The sequence below is a fragment of the Phaseolus vulgaris genome, chromosome 11 (assembly GCF_051622355.1).
Source record: "Phaseolus vulgaris cultivar YP4 chromosome 11, ASM5162235v1, whole genome shotgun sequence".
Taxonomy (NCBI): Eukaryota; Viridiplantae; Streptophyta; class Magnoliopsida; order Fabales; family Fabaceae; genus Phaseolus; species Phaseolus vulgaris.
In genome coordinates, this window is record NC_143508.1 from 6,144,479 (window position 1) to 6,158,766 (window position 14,288).

Below are 14,288 nucleotides of genomic sequence, written 5' to 3' on the forward strand. Positions count from 1 at the left end.
ACCTTTATTAATTTCCAAAGGTTTATTTTAAAACTTCCGCAAAATAACGAAAGTTTTTTTAACCTTCGTTAATTTTCAAAGGTTTATTTTAAAACCTCCACAAAATAATGAAGGTTTTTTTAACCTTTGTTAATTTACAAAGGTTTATTTTAAAACCTCCATAAAATAACAAAGATTTTTTTAACCTTAGTTAATTTCCAAAGGTTTATTTTAAAACCTTCGTTAAATTCTAAATATTTATTCTAAAATCTCATCAAAATAATAGAGTTTTTTAATTTTTTTTAAGTGTCAAGTTTATTGTAAAACATCAATAAAATATTTTATATTTTTTCAATTCTTAATAAATAGATATAATTAAATTTTTTAGTGAGTTTAGCCTAAACTGGTATACATATTTAAATATGCTTTGAACTTAGGTCTTAGAGGTTGATTCATTAATTGAAGTTAGAAGCCACTTCATTAATTGAAATTATTATTCAATTCTTAAAGATTGTTTTTATGAATTTCAATAAGTAAAAATAAGTTGTGTGTGAAGTGACATTAACTTATCACATATATACATCATCATTTTATTTTTTGGTTACATTTGCAGTATCAAATTTTGAAGAATCAGACACTGGAAACTATTCATTATAATAATATTAATAATAATATTTATAATAATATTAACAATAATATTTATAATAATATTTATAATAATATTTATAATAATATTTATAATAATATTTATAATAATATTTATAATAATATTTATAATAATATTTATAATAATATTTATAATAATATTTATAATAATATTTATAATAATATTTATAATAATATTTATAATAATATTTATAATAATATTTATAATAATATTTATAATAATATTAATAATAATATTTATAATAATATTAATAATAATATTTATAATAATATTAATAATAACATTTATAATAATATAATAATAATATTTATAATAATATTAATAATAACATTTATAATAATATTAATAATAATATTTATAATAATATTAATAATAACATTTATAATAATATTAATAATAATATTTATAATAATATTAATAATAACATTTATAATAATATTAATAATAATATTTATAATAATAATAATATTTATAATAATATTTATAATAATAATAATATTTATAATAATATTTATACTAATATTAATAATAATATTAATAAATATTAATAATATGAATATAATATTAATTATAATAATATTAATAATAATGTTAATATAATATTAATTATAATATTAATATTAATAATAATGTTAATATAATATTAATATGTATAAATTATGTTAATAATAATAAGTAAAATAAAAATAATAATATGACCAAATAACTTCTCTGATCTAGTGGTTAACCCTTCTCTCCTTACTAGAAGGACTTGGGTTCAAATCCCAATAAACCCTCACTAAAAAACGACACAACTATACGCAGTAAAAATTTGTTTAAAAATCTTATATAATCTAGAAATTGATCCGAAAATCAATTTAAATACAATTTTCTTTTCTAATTCAATAAGATACCTTTCAAATAAATGTGATGAAATTTCAAAGTGTATAACACTTCGAATACAATGATTAGCTCTAATATATTATTATGTAAACGAGGTTGGTTTCGCAATATTTATTAATAATTTGATGTGTTTCCCTTTCATTCTATTTTTTCTTCCACACTTTCAGCAAAGAAAGACATGTGAAAAAGCACTAAAGACAAACAAGAGATGATGCAATCATTTTATATATGAACGAATATAATTTTGCAGTCAATTTTCATATACATTTTTTTAATGAAATTGCCCACGTATGTGTCTTTCTTTTACTTAATTTATTCCTAAATAGCTTCCAATAAAGCTGCAAATATGTTTTACCTCGAGCTATTTGGCGTGTGCTCATAAATTCGTTGAAAAAACGTGCGTTTATTCAAATAATAATATAATATGTTACTATTATTTTGATAGTTATCTGAATATTTGTTAAATTTTTTAGAAAATATTAAAATTAAAAAATATATAATACTATCAAAAATTTAATATTAAGAAATCACATATTTTCCTTTTCTCAACAACAATAAAAACTTATAATTATAATTTTTAAAATATAATATTAAATAAATTTATAATATTTTAATAATTTAAAATTAATTTAATGTAAAATAAGAAGAAGAAGAATATATTTCATTCTCATATTTAATTTAAAAATTAAATAGTAAGCTAAGTTTGATCAATACTTACCTTTACGTGTGTATTTAAGTAATTAAATGTGTATATAAATTGTCAGTACTATTGTTTGGCTAATTTTCACGTGCAGTGTGGTGTTGTAATTAGTTAACTTATCAAGGTTAAGTGTTCTTATAGATAAGTTGAAACTGATCACATTAACATCTTTTTTGTGGTATACGATCTAATCGCGTATTGATTAGATTACACGCATTTCTTTTATCATGAGATTCCAACTTATCTTCTTCATTGTTAAGTCAACACTTCTATAAATAAGCACATCACATTTCAACGAATCAATAAATAAAACATTTTTACTACTAAAAATAACATTAAAGATGCATTGAAAACCATCAATGTGATTAAATATTAATAACTTTTTAAGAAAATTGTAATTGTTTTTTTTTTCTCAATTATCTAGTGTGAGTAAACTAATAATGCATATGTTAATTATATGGGCTCCGATATATAATGTTACTAATATATTACATGTAAATAGTTTTCTTGGTAACATCAATTCTCTCATAGTAAATATTAGGTTGATCGAGTCATAATTGAATTATAAGATTTAAATTGTTATACTTTTAACTATAAAACGTTTCATATTAATTATCACTTATAGTTTTTTGTCTTATTAGTAAATGTTTGACTTAACAATTAGTATTAACACTACGAGAAAATCATGCAATAGTAACTATATTAGAGATCATTTTAGAAGATAAAAAAAAAATAGTTTCTAAATTAGTTTCTATTGTTAAATAGTTTCTAAATTGGTATCTAATTAGCAACCAAGGTTTTAGAGACCAAATTTAGAAACTAAATAATTGGTAGTTAAAACCTTTGTTGCTAATTAGATACCAATTTAAAAACTATTTAACAATAATAAAAACTAATTTAGAAACCAATTTTCTTTTTAGTTTATAAAATGGTCTCTAATTTAGTTACTATTGCAACTAATTATTTTGGTTTCTAAAAATTTGTTTCTATTTCATGATTTTCTTGTAGTGTATAACCAAAGTCACTAGTTCAATTTCCAGTGCAACAATTGTTTAAGGAGAGATTTTGCAAGTTGCACGATTATTCTTTGGTGTAATCATGTGAATCCTAGACTTTGAGGACAAAAATCTCCAAAATTATTCCATTTACTACACTTTTTTTTTAATAATTTTAGGCATTTTTTTTCTATATTTTAGGTTTTAATAATATATAGTTTTGTTAGGAATTTCTTTTAAACAAATTTGGTGTTTTCTTATACCCAATAGAGATATATCAAATATTTACATCTTAGATATTTTATATTTCCATGTCTTTGTCATTTTGCATATTGTTGTATTTGTGTTTGAAGTATGCAAAATAAAGTCATTGCAATTGATATTTTTACTTATTCAAGTTTTGATTTTAAGCCAACACCAATTAATTTTAAACAAATGGTTGAAATTTACTTTGGACCTTACCTAAGTTCAACATAAATTTACGCAAAAATTGTACATGGTTTAAAATAAATTTACATAAATAAAATAAATTTAAATAAATATTTTATTATTCAACGTAAGTCTACCTCTCTCGCTCCTACACTAGACTCTTTGACAAACATAAACAAACCTAAATATCCGACATAAAAGACTTTTCTTTTGTACTAGTAAAGAAATAAAAACATTAGTATAACTAAATTGCATTTAAAAGATTAGCATTAGAGGGTAAAATATCAATGAGTGTTTCATAACTAAATTGCAATTGTAATATAAGCCGTTAAAAATGATAAGTGTGTTATTTAAGTAATATTTCATTTTAAAAGACATACACTGGATATTTATTGATCAAATAACTATAATTTAACCCCTAATTTATGAATTTAAACATTTTTATATATTTTATGAGTACAATATGAATACGAATGTTTTATTTCCAAATTTGTGTTAGTTTCAAGATTTTAGGAAAAAATGGAGATGAAGATAAAAGGGTTGAAGGAGAATAAATAAGATGAAAAGGAAAAGTTGGAACACTCAAAACTCACTCAAAACTCGTTCAAACTTGCCCAAGCTAGATCACTCAAGAGGAACTCGCCCAAACTTGCACATGCGAGTTCAGTACAGGGAAGTTGGGTTTTTTCTCGTCCAACTCGCTGCCCAAGGAAGTTGTAGCTCGCCTAGCCGAGAAGTCAATTAGCCCAAACCCAATTATGTTAAATATGAGGCATAACCCTATATATCATTGGGAGAATAAAAGGATATAGAAACCCTAGAGGAGGCAACAATCAAAGAGAAAGATCTATGATCTTCTTCTGTTGTTTTCCATGCTTGTAATGACCATTACGAGTGACTAATTTTATCTTTTGGAGTTGAAAGTAATCTGTTCAAACTCTTATGTATTGAGGTGATACTTAAACATAATATTTTATCATGATTTTGATACTTAAATTTGACTGAAAAGTACTTTTAAACATCCGATCTAAAAGATAATACTTAACATATTTAAATGCAATGAATATATTTAAAATGTTAACTACTATCAACATGTTTGTAACGATAAAGAATTTTATAAATATGTGAGAAATTGATATTTAGGAGACTATCTTAATATTGATAGTTTTATATACAATGAATCAATATAAATGCTTTTTAAAATACAAATGAGTGAGAGAATGAACCCCAACCCCAATCCCAATAAACTATTCCTTATGAATTTGATATATGTCTTTAGAAACTTCATTATAAATTATTTCCTCTATTTCTTTCTTTTATCATATGAATTGCTATTTTATTTTCTATCCAATTATATTTTTAAAATTAAAATATTATTATTTAGTGTTGATTAATTCTTCAAGTGTACGAATATAACCAAAGTTGACAAATAAGATTAGGATTGTTGAACTAACTTGACTTTTAAAATCTATCATTCTTATCACAAGCGTAGCCCTTATAAAAAATGTATCTTATTTACAATGGATAATTGAGTCAATTCCATGTTTTTGATAATTTTAAATTAACAATTATAACAAACATTCAAGTCAAAGATTTATTTTTGAAGAAATTGAAACTTTGATAGATAAGGAGTTGAGTTTGAATTTCATCATTCACCTCATCCATATATGTAACTGATCAACATAAAATATTACAAAAAAAAATCATGGCACATGGATACACGTACAAAAGTTACTTTTTAATTCCTCAAATATACAAGTTGTTTAGAATAATTATTAAACTTTAAACTCGTCATACACACAGAAACTAATATTCATGACACTCGTTACAATTTTGAGCAAAAATAATGGGTCGAAAAGCTTAAAATAATGGGAGGCTCAAAACTTTTAAATATTTTACTACTGAATTTGGAGTATAATTCGGTAATATTTTTAAAAAATTGAGCTTGGTTTCCAACGTAGAAGGGGAGATTTACATAAAAATAACTCTCTCATGTTTAAATTGTAAAAATATAAGAATGATAGGTTTTTAATAATAAAAAAATTTAGAGTATAAAATAAGATGAATTATATTTTCCTCACGAATAAATATTTATAGATTCATCAGGTAATAATTATTTGAATTAGCTATGTTCATTATTCATAAATAACTTATCAACATTTAAAACTTATTTATTAAGTCATTTTACTCATATATTCATTAATAAAAAATAACAGCTCAATTATAAAGTTAAATAATTATCTCGAGTTATTCACCGTTACCGACCTATAGATACACCAATATATTTTCGACCTGTTAAAAGATATGCATATCCACGTTTAAAAATGCTTTCGGTTGCTTAAATCATTTTCTTTTGAGCTTATTCTTCTTTTATTAATGTGGTTAAAATTTCAGTGGCATTTTTCCATCTTATTCTCATTTCTAAAATTCCAGACAGCATTTTATTAATATAAAGTGGATTCCTAGATTAAAAAAATGTTTATTTATATATTCTTATTCTCTTGAACTGTGACGTTTTTTTTTACAATATTAATAAGATTATTTAACCAATCATTTTAGTCACTGCGCAACTTTCTCGTAATAAAAGTCTAAAAAAATAAAAAAATAAAAATCCACGTGTCGCTTTCTTATTAATAGACAATGTGAAACTGAAACATAAAGTGAGACAGGTGAGGTAAATTCAAACGGACGGAACCTAGAGAAAACAATTCCCAAAAAAACAAAAAATTTAACCCTTATTCTTTTCACACCCCTTGAAAAAAGATTCCCACTCAACACCCAACTTTAATAATATAATAATATATATTATGATTTTATATTAAACAAATATATTTTATCTTGTAATAGGCTCAAATAAATATTTTTTTTAGTGGTGTAAAAATATATATTCTCCTTTCTAAAAGTGTTATGAATTTAGGGTCTTGTTCAGGGTTTAGAGAACTAATAGTGGTCTTCTTTTACTCTGTTTGGCAAAGAAGGTCAAAAGTGAAAAGACAGAGACGACAAAGAAAAAGGCTGAGAATTAAATTTCTCTGTTGGAAGTGAAAAAAAGTTGGAAAGTGAGAATGTGTTTAGTTGCCGTCCAGAAAAAAGAAGAAAAAGTTTGAGTTGTTGAGTCAGCCATGATGCACCTGCACGCGTTATTACTTATATAGCATTAAATAGATAGTTACAAATATTTTCACTCTGTTTTATTCCTTTCACACTTAAATAAATTATTATTTTATTATATTATAATATTTTATAATTGTTTTTACTGTATAGAGTATCAAACAAATTTTATAAGTGTTTTTACTGTATATAAGAGAATAGATTAAAAAGGAACGAGTAATTTAATCACAGCAGAGAAATAGTATAAATAGTAGCATGTATTAATTATTGTTGAGTAGAGAAGACGGGTTCATAAAACAGCTTTATTTCTGACCGCTGTGTATTTATTTATTGCAACCGTTCTCTCTGACCTCTACCCCATCCACTCACTCAAAATAGACTCTAAAAATGATGAAAATTAATTTCAGATAAAAATATAAAATGAAAAAATTATTTAACTTTGGTTTAATTTGTGATAAATTAAGATACTGTAAAGTTTAAGTATATAAGAAACAAGAATCACGTGGATAATTTTTCTAACACGAATTCAGTCAAATTCTTATAATTTTTTCTTAAAAAATGCATTCTTAGTATCAAATCCTAAACTTGATATTGATGTGATAATTATTTTATCTATTAGAACAAACTAATATAATTTGAAGACTTTTGTGGTTCGAATTTGGATTTCATTTTTGGCAGTTGCATTAGCACAGTCGATTTAGGAGTAAACTTGTCTAGTTTAAAATAATATTGCTCTCTTTCATTTAAACTGACGTGGATTTTTTTAAAGCGCTCCGAAAAGATAAAATTTTAAATTAACTGATATTTTTAATTTTGTTATCTTTTAACAGAACATTGATGAGTTTATTCTTGATTTATCTTCAAATAATATATATTTAATATTCTTCTTAATTTACATAAAATTAAATTGCGACTATTTTTTCGAACATACATAGTACCTTTTAGGTTGTTCAGTTGGGCATTAATGTTCGTACCAGCTCTTTTCATTGATAAGGACCAAGTCATAGTCAAACGTTAAAAAAATTGGTGAGAACGATTAATATTTTTTCATTTATTTTTTAAAATATATTAAAAAATGTTTTTAATAACATTTTATTAATATTTAAGTGACAAAAAAATTTCTAAAAACTAAAATTTAATTCCAAAAACTACTTACTAACCATAATAGTTGAAAAGATAAAAAAAAATCATATAATTTCTTATTCATATATATATATTAACTGTAGCTGAATTATATATTTAAGAATATATAAAATTGAAATATTAATAGAACAATAATTTTAATTTTGTTTGATTTTCTGGTTTCTATTTATAAAGTCATATATTTTCATAAAAAATATGATTATAACATTTATATTATATATACATTAAGTTAAACTAATATAATAACATCAATATCAAAGTAACAAGACACTTTATATTTATATAAATATATAATCGTTGTTATTATTTAAATACACACATTCTTAAATTATATAATACACATGATAAATCACTCTTATATGTATTTAATATGTACTAGACTTCTTAAATTATATAATAGAGACTTGATAAGTCACTCTTATATATATATTTAATATATAATATATACAGGACTTCTTGAATTCTATGTTATCTATCAACTTGACAGATTCAATATTTAATATTCAATATATACCGTATGTTTTAAAAGAGACTATTTCATATAACAAAAATTTAATTTCTCAACACATGATGTCTTAAATCATTGATAAATTAATGAATATTTTTTTTATGAATTATGAGTTTAATATTACAAAAAATCTAACTTGTCTCTTAAAATTTTCTACATATATAAAAAACAAATACACACTTGTTTTATATTTCAAAACTTAAATACAAAAGAATTACCACCATTATAAGAAAATCAACTTAAATTTTTTTAAGAAAATATGTTAGCACCCAAGCACGTTCAAATATGATTTTCCTTTAAACATGAAACAAAATAAATATAAATTGTCTTAAATTTAAAAAGGATTGGCCGTTACCTATTTCCATTCACAATAAAAAATCAACGTAAATTTTGTTAAGAAAAGGTTAGTTGGTTAATATTTTTAATTATTTTAAATAACATTCTTGTATTGAAAATTTTAGTTATGAAGTTAATTCGAAACTTAAGATGATGATAAGTAAGAAATTTTACATAAATGAAATCTTAATAATGAAATGAATGTGAGCTTTAACATATAAAATCAATAGAAAATTACTTCCCTTATTTTAAGTAGCGTGATAAAACGCCAGAAGCTACTGCAAAAGTTTATTTCCAAACACTGCCAATTAAACTATTTTGTTCAGCTAATGGAAAAAGTCAAAAGTAGTTGAAATGTACTGTGAAACAAAAGAACTAGTATTCATAATTATTAATTATTATAAAGTTGTGTATAAAGAGAGAATAATAAGTATTACATTTTTATTTAATTATAAGTTACTTTATATTAATATTTTATTATTTATAATTATTTAAATATATCAACGATAATTTAGTAGCTTATAGTAAAATAATTATAAAAATAAAATCTTAAATGCTTCAAGAGCGATGCGAAAATATAAAACCAATAGTTAAACATAATCCTCTGACAAATTTATTTAACTTTTTATTCGTCTTTAATAAAAATTTATTTTATTTTCAGAAAATGTTTTAAACCGTGAAATAAAGTAACTTTAAACAGTCTTTTAAGAAACAAATTATTATTTTTATTGTAGATAATTTTTTTTTAATACTTTTTAGAGATTAAAACCCTATTTAAGTCTAACATAATCTTATTTTTAATTTAATCGATATTTTAGTATTAAAAAACTATATTGATTTGCATTTTTGAGTTTTGTGAAATATTTAAATTTCTATCTTAATTTTCTCCTTATGAATACTATCATCTTAGAATATTTAATTAAATTTAGTAAAATTAACTTTTAATAAATGTCACCTACTCCGTTCTAACCGTTGATGTTTAAAATTGTTACGCTTCATTAAGGAGCACTTAGTAAGTATTTAACATTATATTCTTTATTTTAAAATGATAGTTTTTTTAAGCTTAAACACCGACTAAAAAAATTCTATTAATATAAATTAATTAATTTTTTTTTCTCTGTATTGATTACTCTTATATTTAAATAGAAGTTTTATTAAAAAAAAATGGTCTGTACAAGTTAAAAAGGTTATTATTTAAAAACTAATATATATTTTGGAATGGATGAACTTATATATTTAGCGTAAATAACCTTATTTAAGGTAAGATATGTAAGATTAAATATAGTTATTTAATAATGAGAAAATGTGGAAACATTAATTAATGAGACTTAAATTTTTTAAATACTAATACTTTTAAAATTAGAAAAACCTAAAATATCACAGTTGTGAAACGATTAAAAAGTATATTGTTAATTTTTTTATTTGTTAAATATAAAAACATGGCTGGACGAAAAAAATTATGATTTTGATTTTCAATGACTTTTTTCATTAGTTGTTCTTTCTAATAAGTACTTTATTACATAGACAATTTAAAATTATTACGTGAGAAAAAATGGATAACAAAAAAGAGAGAAAACAAAGCAAAATAAGATATAGACAAAAATATATTTAAAATATAAAAGTACATTTCCTCCAGTAGAAGATGCGTGCATCCATGATATTCTTTCCAAAACTCGTATTTTAAATGTTTATTTTATATAAATAGTACTTATAATTATTTTTTAATGTGAAAGTATACAAAAAATTATATAAGTAAATAATTATTTAAAAAATGATATTTTAAATTTATAAGAAGTAATTTATGTTTTCTACAGTGATAAAAAAGCTAAAATATTGAAAAAAGTTTCAAAACATATTACTACCTTTTTAAAAAAAAACTCTTAAAACACTATTATTCAATTTCTAAAGGAACTTCGTTAATATATATATATATATATATATATATATATATATATATTTAGTGCAGATTAAGAAAAATAATTACTTCAAAATAATAGTTCATTTCCTTAAACATTTTCTATGTAATCAGATTCCAATAAATAAATTACTTATAAGCTAAAGTTAATTTTTTAATACATATTAACAATAATATATTATAATAATTCATCGTTGATCTTATAGATATAATCGAATACAATCATATATTTATAAGGAAATATAATTTTAACAAATATTCTCTATTAATCTTGATTTATTTATTTTTATTTTCAATGCTTATTATATTATTTATATTTATTATTAATATTATTAAGTTAGTATTCTGTGGGTGAACTTTGATTCAGTCAGTAATGTGACATCGTTTTATAGAAACTAGTCCAAAGAGTTGATAGCTGGATATGTTGAGAGTAATGAAGTTTCGCATGCAATAAAAGTTTTGTTTTTTTGCAAAATACTTTTACTCGTTTTTTAAAATTCCATAACAGTGACTATTAAAAACATTTCAGTGGAAAAAGGAAATTTTGTTACGTGTTTTCGAAAACGGAAATAATTTTTGTCTTGGAGGAGAGTGATAATTTTGTGCGCAGCAAGAAAAGAGGACCATTTGAATGAAGTGAGCTAATCCTCCGGTGGCTAATTGATGAATCAGGAGTTACACAACAGGACAAGTAACTTGCATTGCATCTCTTGTTACCGCGTATAAAGTTCAACCAACGCAAGCTATTACGCTCTTTGGACCCATCACAGAAAAAGTCAATGCTGATAGATCAAACGCCGTCTATATAAACCCCTCACGCTTCTCACACCTCACAAACTAAACTGCTCCAACACTTCTCTCTCTCTCATTGTTCTCTTCACAAACTCAACTCAAACTTAAACCCATTAATCGTAATCAATTCATCAGTTTCTTTTCCTCACGCAAAACAAAATGCCGAGAAAAGGAATGAGAAGCATTTTCTTCAAGCCATCATCATCTTCTCCTTCAACCTCCTCCTCATCACAACCACCTCCTTCCCCTCTCCACACATTTTCAGACTCCATGATGGAACAAAACATACACACCGCAGAGTCTCTCATAACCGAATGGGACGATTCCAAACTCGCAACGCCGCTTTTCAGCGGCACGCGCCAGGAAGCTAAAAACTACCTTCACGCGGTCAAGGGACTGCAATCCGCCATGCACTACTTTGTCAAACAGGATTCCTCCTCCGCCACTCTTGTACGCGCTCAGTTCCTCATGCAACTCGCCATGAAGACGCTTCAGAGAGAGTTCTACCAGATTCTTTCCTCCAATAGAGACTACCTCGATTCCGAAACCGTCTCCGCGCGCTCCTCCATCGATTTCCGCAGCAGCGTCTCCGATTACGTTTCCGATTACGACGACGAAATCACGGCCTCCGAGGATGACTTCCGCATCTCTGAGACCGAGCGTGTTTCCATGCTCGCCATGGAAGATTTGAAAGCCATCGCAGATTGTATGACTTCCTCGGGCTACGGCAAAGAGTGCGTCAAGGTTTACATCATCATGCGAAAATCGATCGTCGACGAAGCGCTGTACCATCTCGGAGTGGAAAAACTCACCCTCGCTCGGGTTCAGAAACTGGACTGGGAGGTTCTCGAGTTGAAGATCAAGAAATGGTTGAACGCTGTTAAAGTTGCCGTTGGAACTCTCTTCCCCGGCGAGAGAATCCTCTGCGACCACGTCTTCTCCTCGAATCCCGCAAAGAGGATCGCGGAGTCGTGTTTCGCTGAAATCACCAAAGACGGCGCCGTGTCGCTGTTTGCATTCCCTGAATTTGTGGCGAAGTGGAAGAAAACGCCGGAGAAAATGTTCAGGACGTTGGATTTGTACGAAGCAATCTCTGACCGGTTGAGTCAAATCGAATCCATATTTTCTTCCGAATCGACGTCTGTCATTCGCTCACAGGCAATTACGTCCCTGGTGAGACTCGGCGAAGCCGTTAGAGCGATGCTAGTGGACTTCGAAAGTGCGATTCAGAAGGACTCCTCCAAGACAACGATCCCTGGAGGTGGGGTCCACCCTCTCACGCGGTACGTGATGAACTACCTCACGTTCCTCGCCGATTACAGCGGCGTGTTGATTGATATAATTCCTGATTTGCCGCAATCGCCGATGCCGGAGTCTTACTACCGCAGCCCGATGCGCGGGGAAAACACGCCGGCGTCAGAGTTATCCGAGAAAATCGCGTGGCTCATTCTCGTCGTGCTCTGCAAGCTCGACGGCAAAGCGGAATTCTACAAGAACGTAGCTCTTTCATACCTGTTTCTGGCTAATAATATGCAATACGTCGTCGAAAAGGTGCGCAGATCGAACCTAGGCTTCCTTCTGGGAGAGGAGTGGTTGGCGAAGCACGAGTTGAAGGTCAGTGAGTACGCGTCCAACTACGAGCGCGTCGGGTGGAGCAAGGTGTTCGCGTCGTTACCGGAAAATCCAGCATCACAGGTAACCGCAGAACAGGCGAAGACCTGCTTCGTGAAGTTCGACGCTGCGTTTCACGAAACGTGTAGAAAACAGTCGTCGTGGGTGGTATCCGACCCGAAATTACGAGACGAAATAAAAGGATCGATAGTTTCAAAGCTGTCGCAAAAGTACAGTGAATTCCACGAGAAGAATCGGGTCGGGTTAAAGTCCATTCGGGTTATTTCGCCGGAAGATATAGGGAAAAACTTGTCCAACATTTTGTGCGGGAACGGGAGTGTAGATTCGGGTAGTTTCTCGTCACATTCTTCGTCAACGACGTCGTCTTCCCATCGCTCTAATCGGCGGTGAGCTTGAAACTGTCGCCGATCATTGACGACGTCTCATATTCCCCCATTTTTTTATTTTTGTAATTTGTAGATTTAAATTTAACGTTTAGAAAACTGTCCTCTGAATGAGGACAAGATAGAGAATATTCCTATTCCTATGTGTAACGTGCTTATGGATGCTACACTTTTTTTTCTTTTTTGATGATGATAGTACATTAATACTACACTTTTTTTCTTTCAATTGCTTTGCTGTATATTATAGTTAACTTTTTTAATTAAACTTTATAGTGTCTCAAGGAACACCTCGGAGGCGTAATGTCCAAGAAATTTGGTGTAATCCATTGTTGGTCCGAAAGAAATAAGAGCTAGAAAAACCTAAACCCTAATACTAATAATTAAAATCTGACCTTTTTATGATAGAAAATGAGCCCTAGAATGATGAACATGAATACTTGAATAGGGTTAGGAGCTTTTGGACTTACTAAATTCATAACAATTATACATCTCGCATTAAAATAGAAGCCCTTCATCGTTGTATTCTATCACGTAAAGGCCCATATGAAGTTACTATCTCGTTAATGGCTATCGCTTTCTGTACCATACGAATTGGGACCTGCACCCAATTATTGGAAAAGACAAAATTATCATCTAGGGTAGGGTTTTAAATTCAAAATAAGTTTTGGCTTTTATTTTCCATATATGTGTAGTGTTTTGGTGGTGGGAGTTGTCGTTTTTCTTCCATCTTAGCTGTATTTTCTGGACCTACGGTCGATTATTTGCAATTGTGTGTACAGTGTTTTCTAGTTTTTTTTTTTGAGAAAAAATAAATAA

General features: G+C 26.9%; 1 protein-coding gene across 1 annotated transcript; it reads left to right on the forward strand.

The window, feature by feature from the left end:
* Window positions 1-11,299: 11,299 nt before the first annotated feature.
* On the forward strand, window positions 11,300-13,698 carry EXO70H6 (exocyst subunit exo70 family protein H6). The gene has a single exon (XM_068623116.2). The coding sequence runs from the start codon at window positions 11,617-11,619 to the stop codon at window positions 13,477-13,479; it is 1,863 nt and encodes a 620-aa protein (XP_068479217.2). The 5' UTR covers window positions 11,300-11,616; the 3' UTR covers window positions 13,480-13,698.
* Window positions 13,699-14,288: the final 590 nt, after the last annotated feature.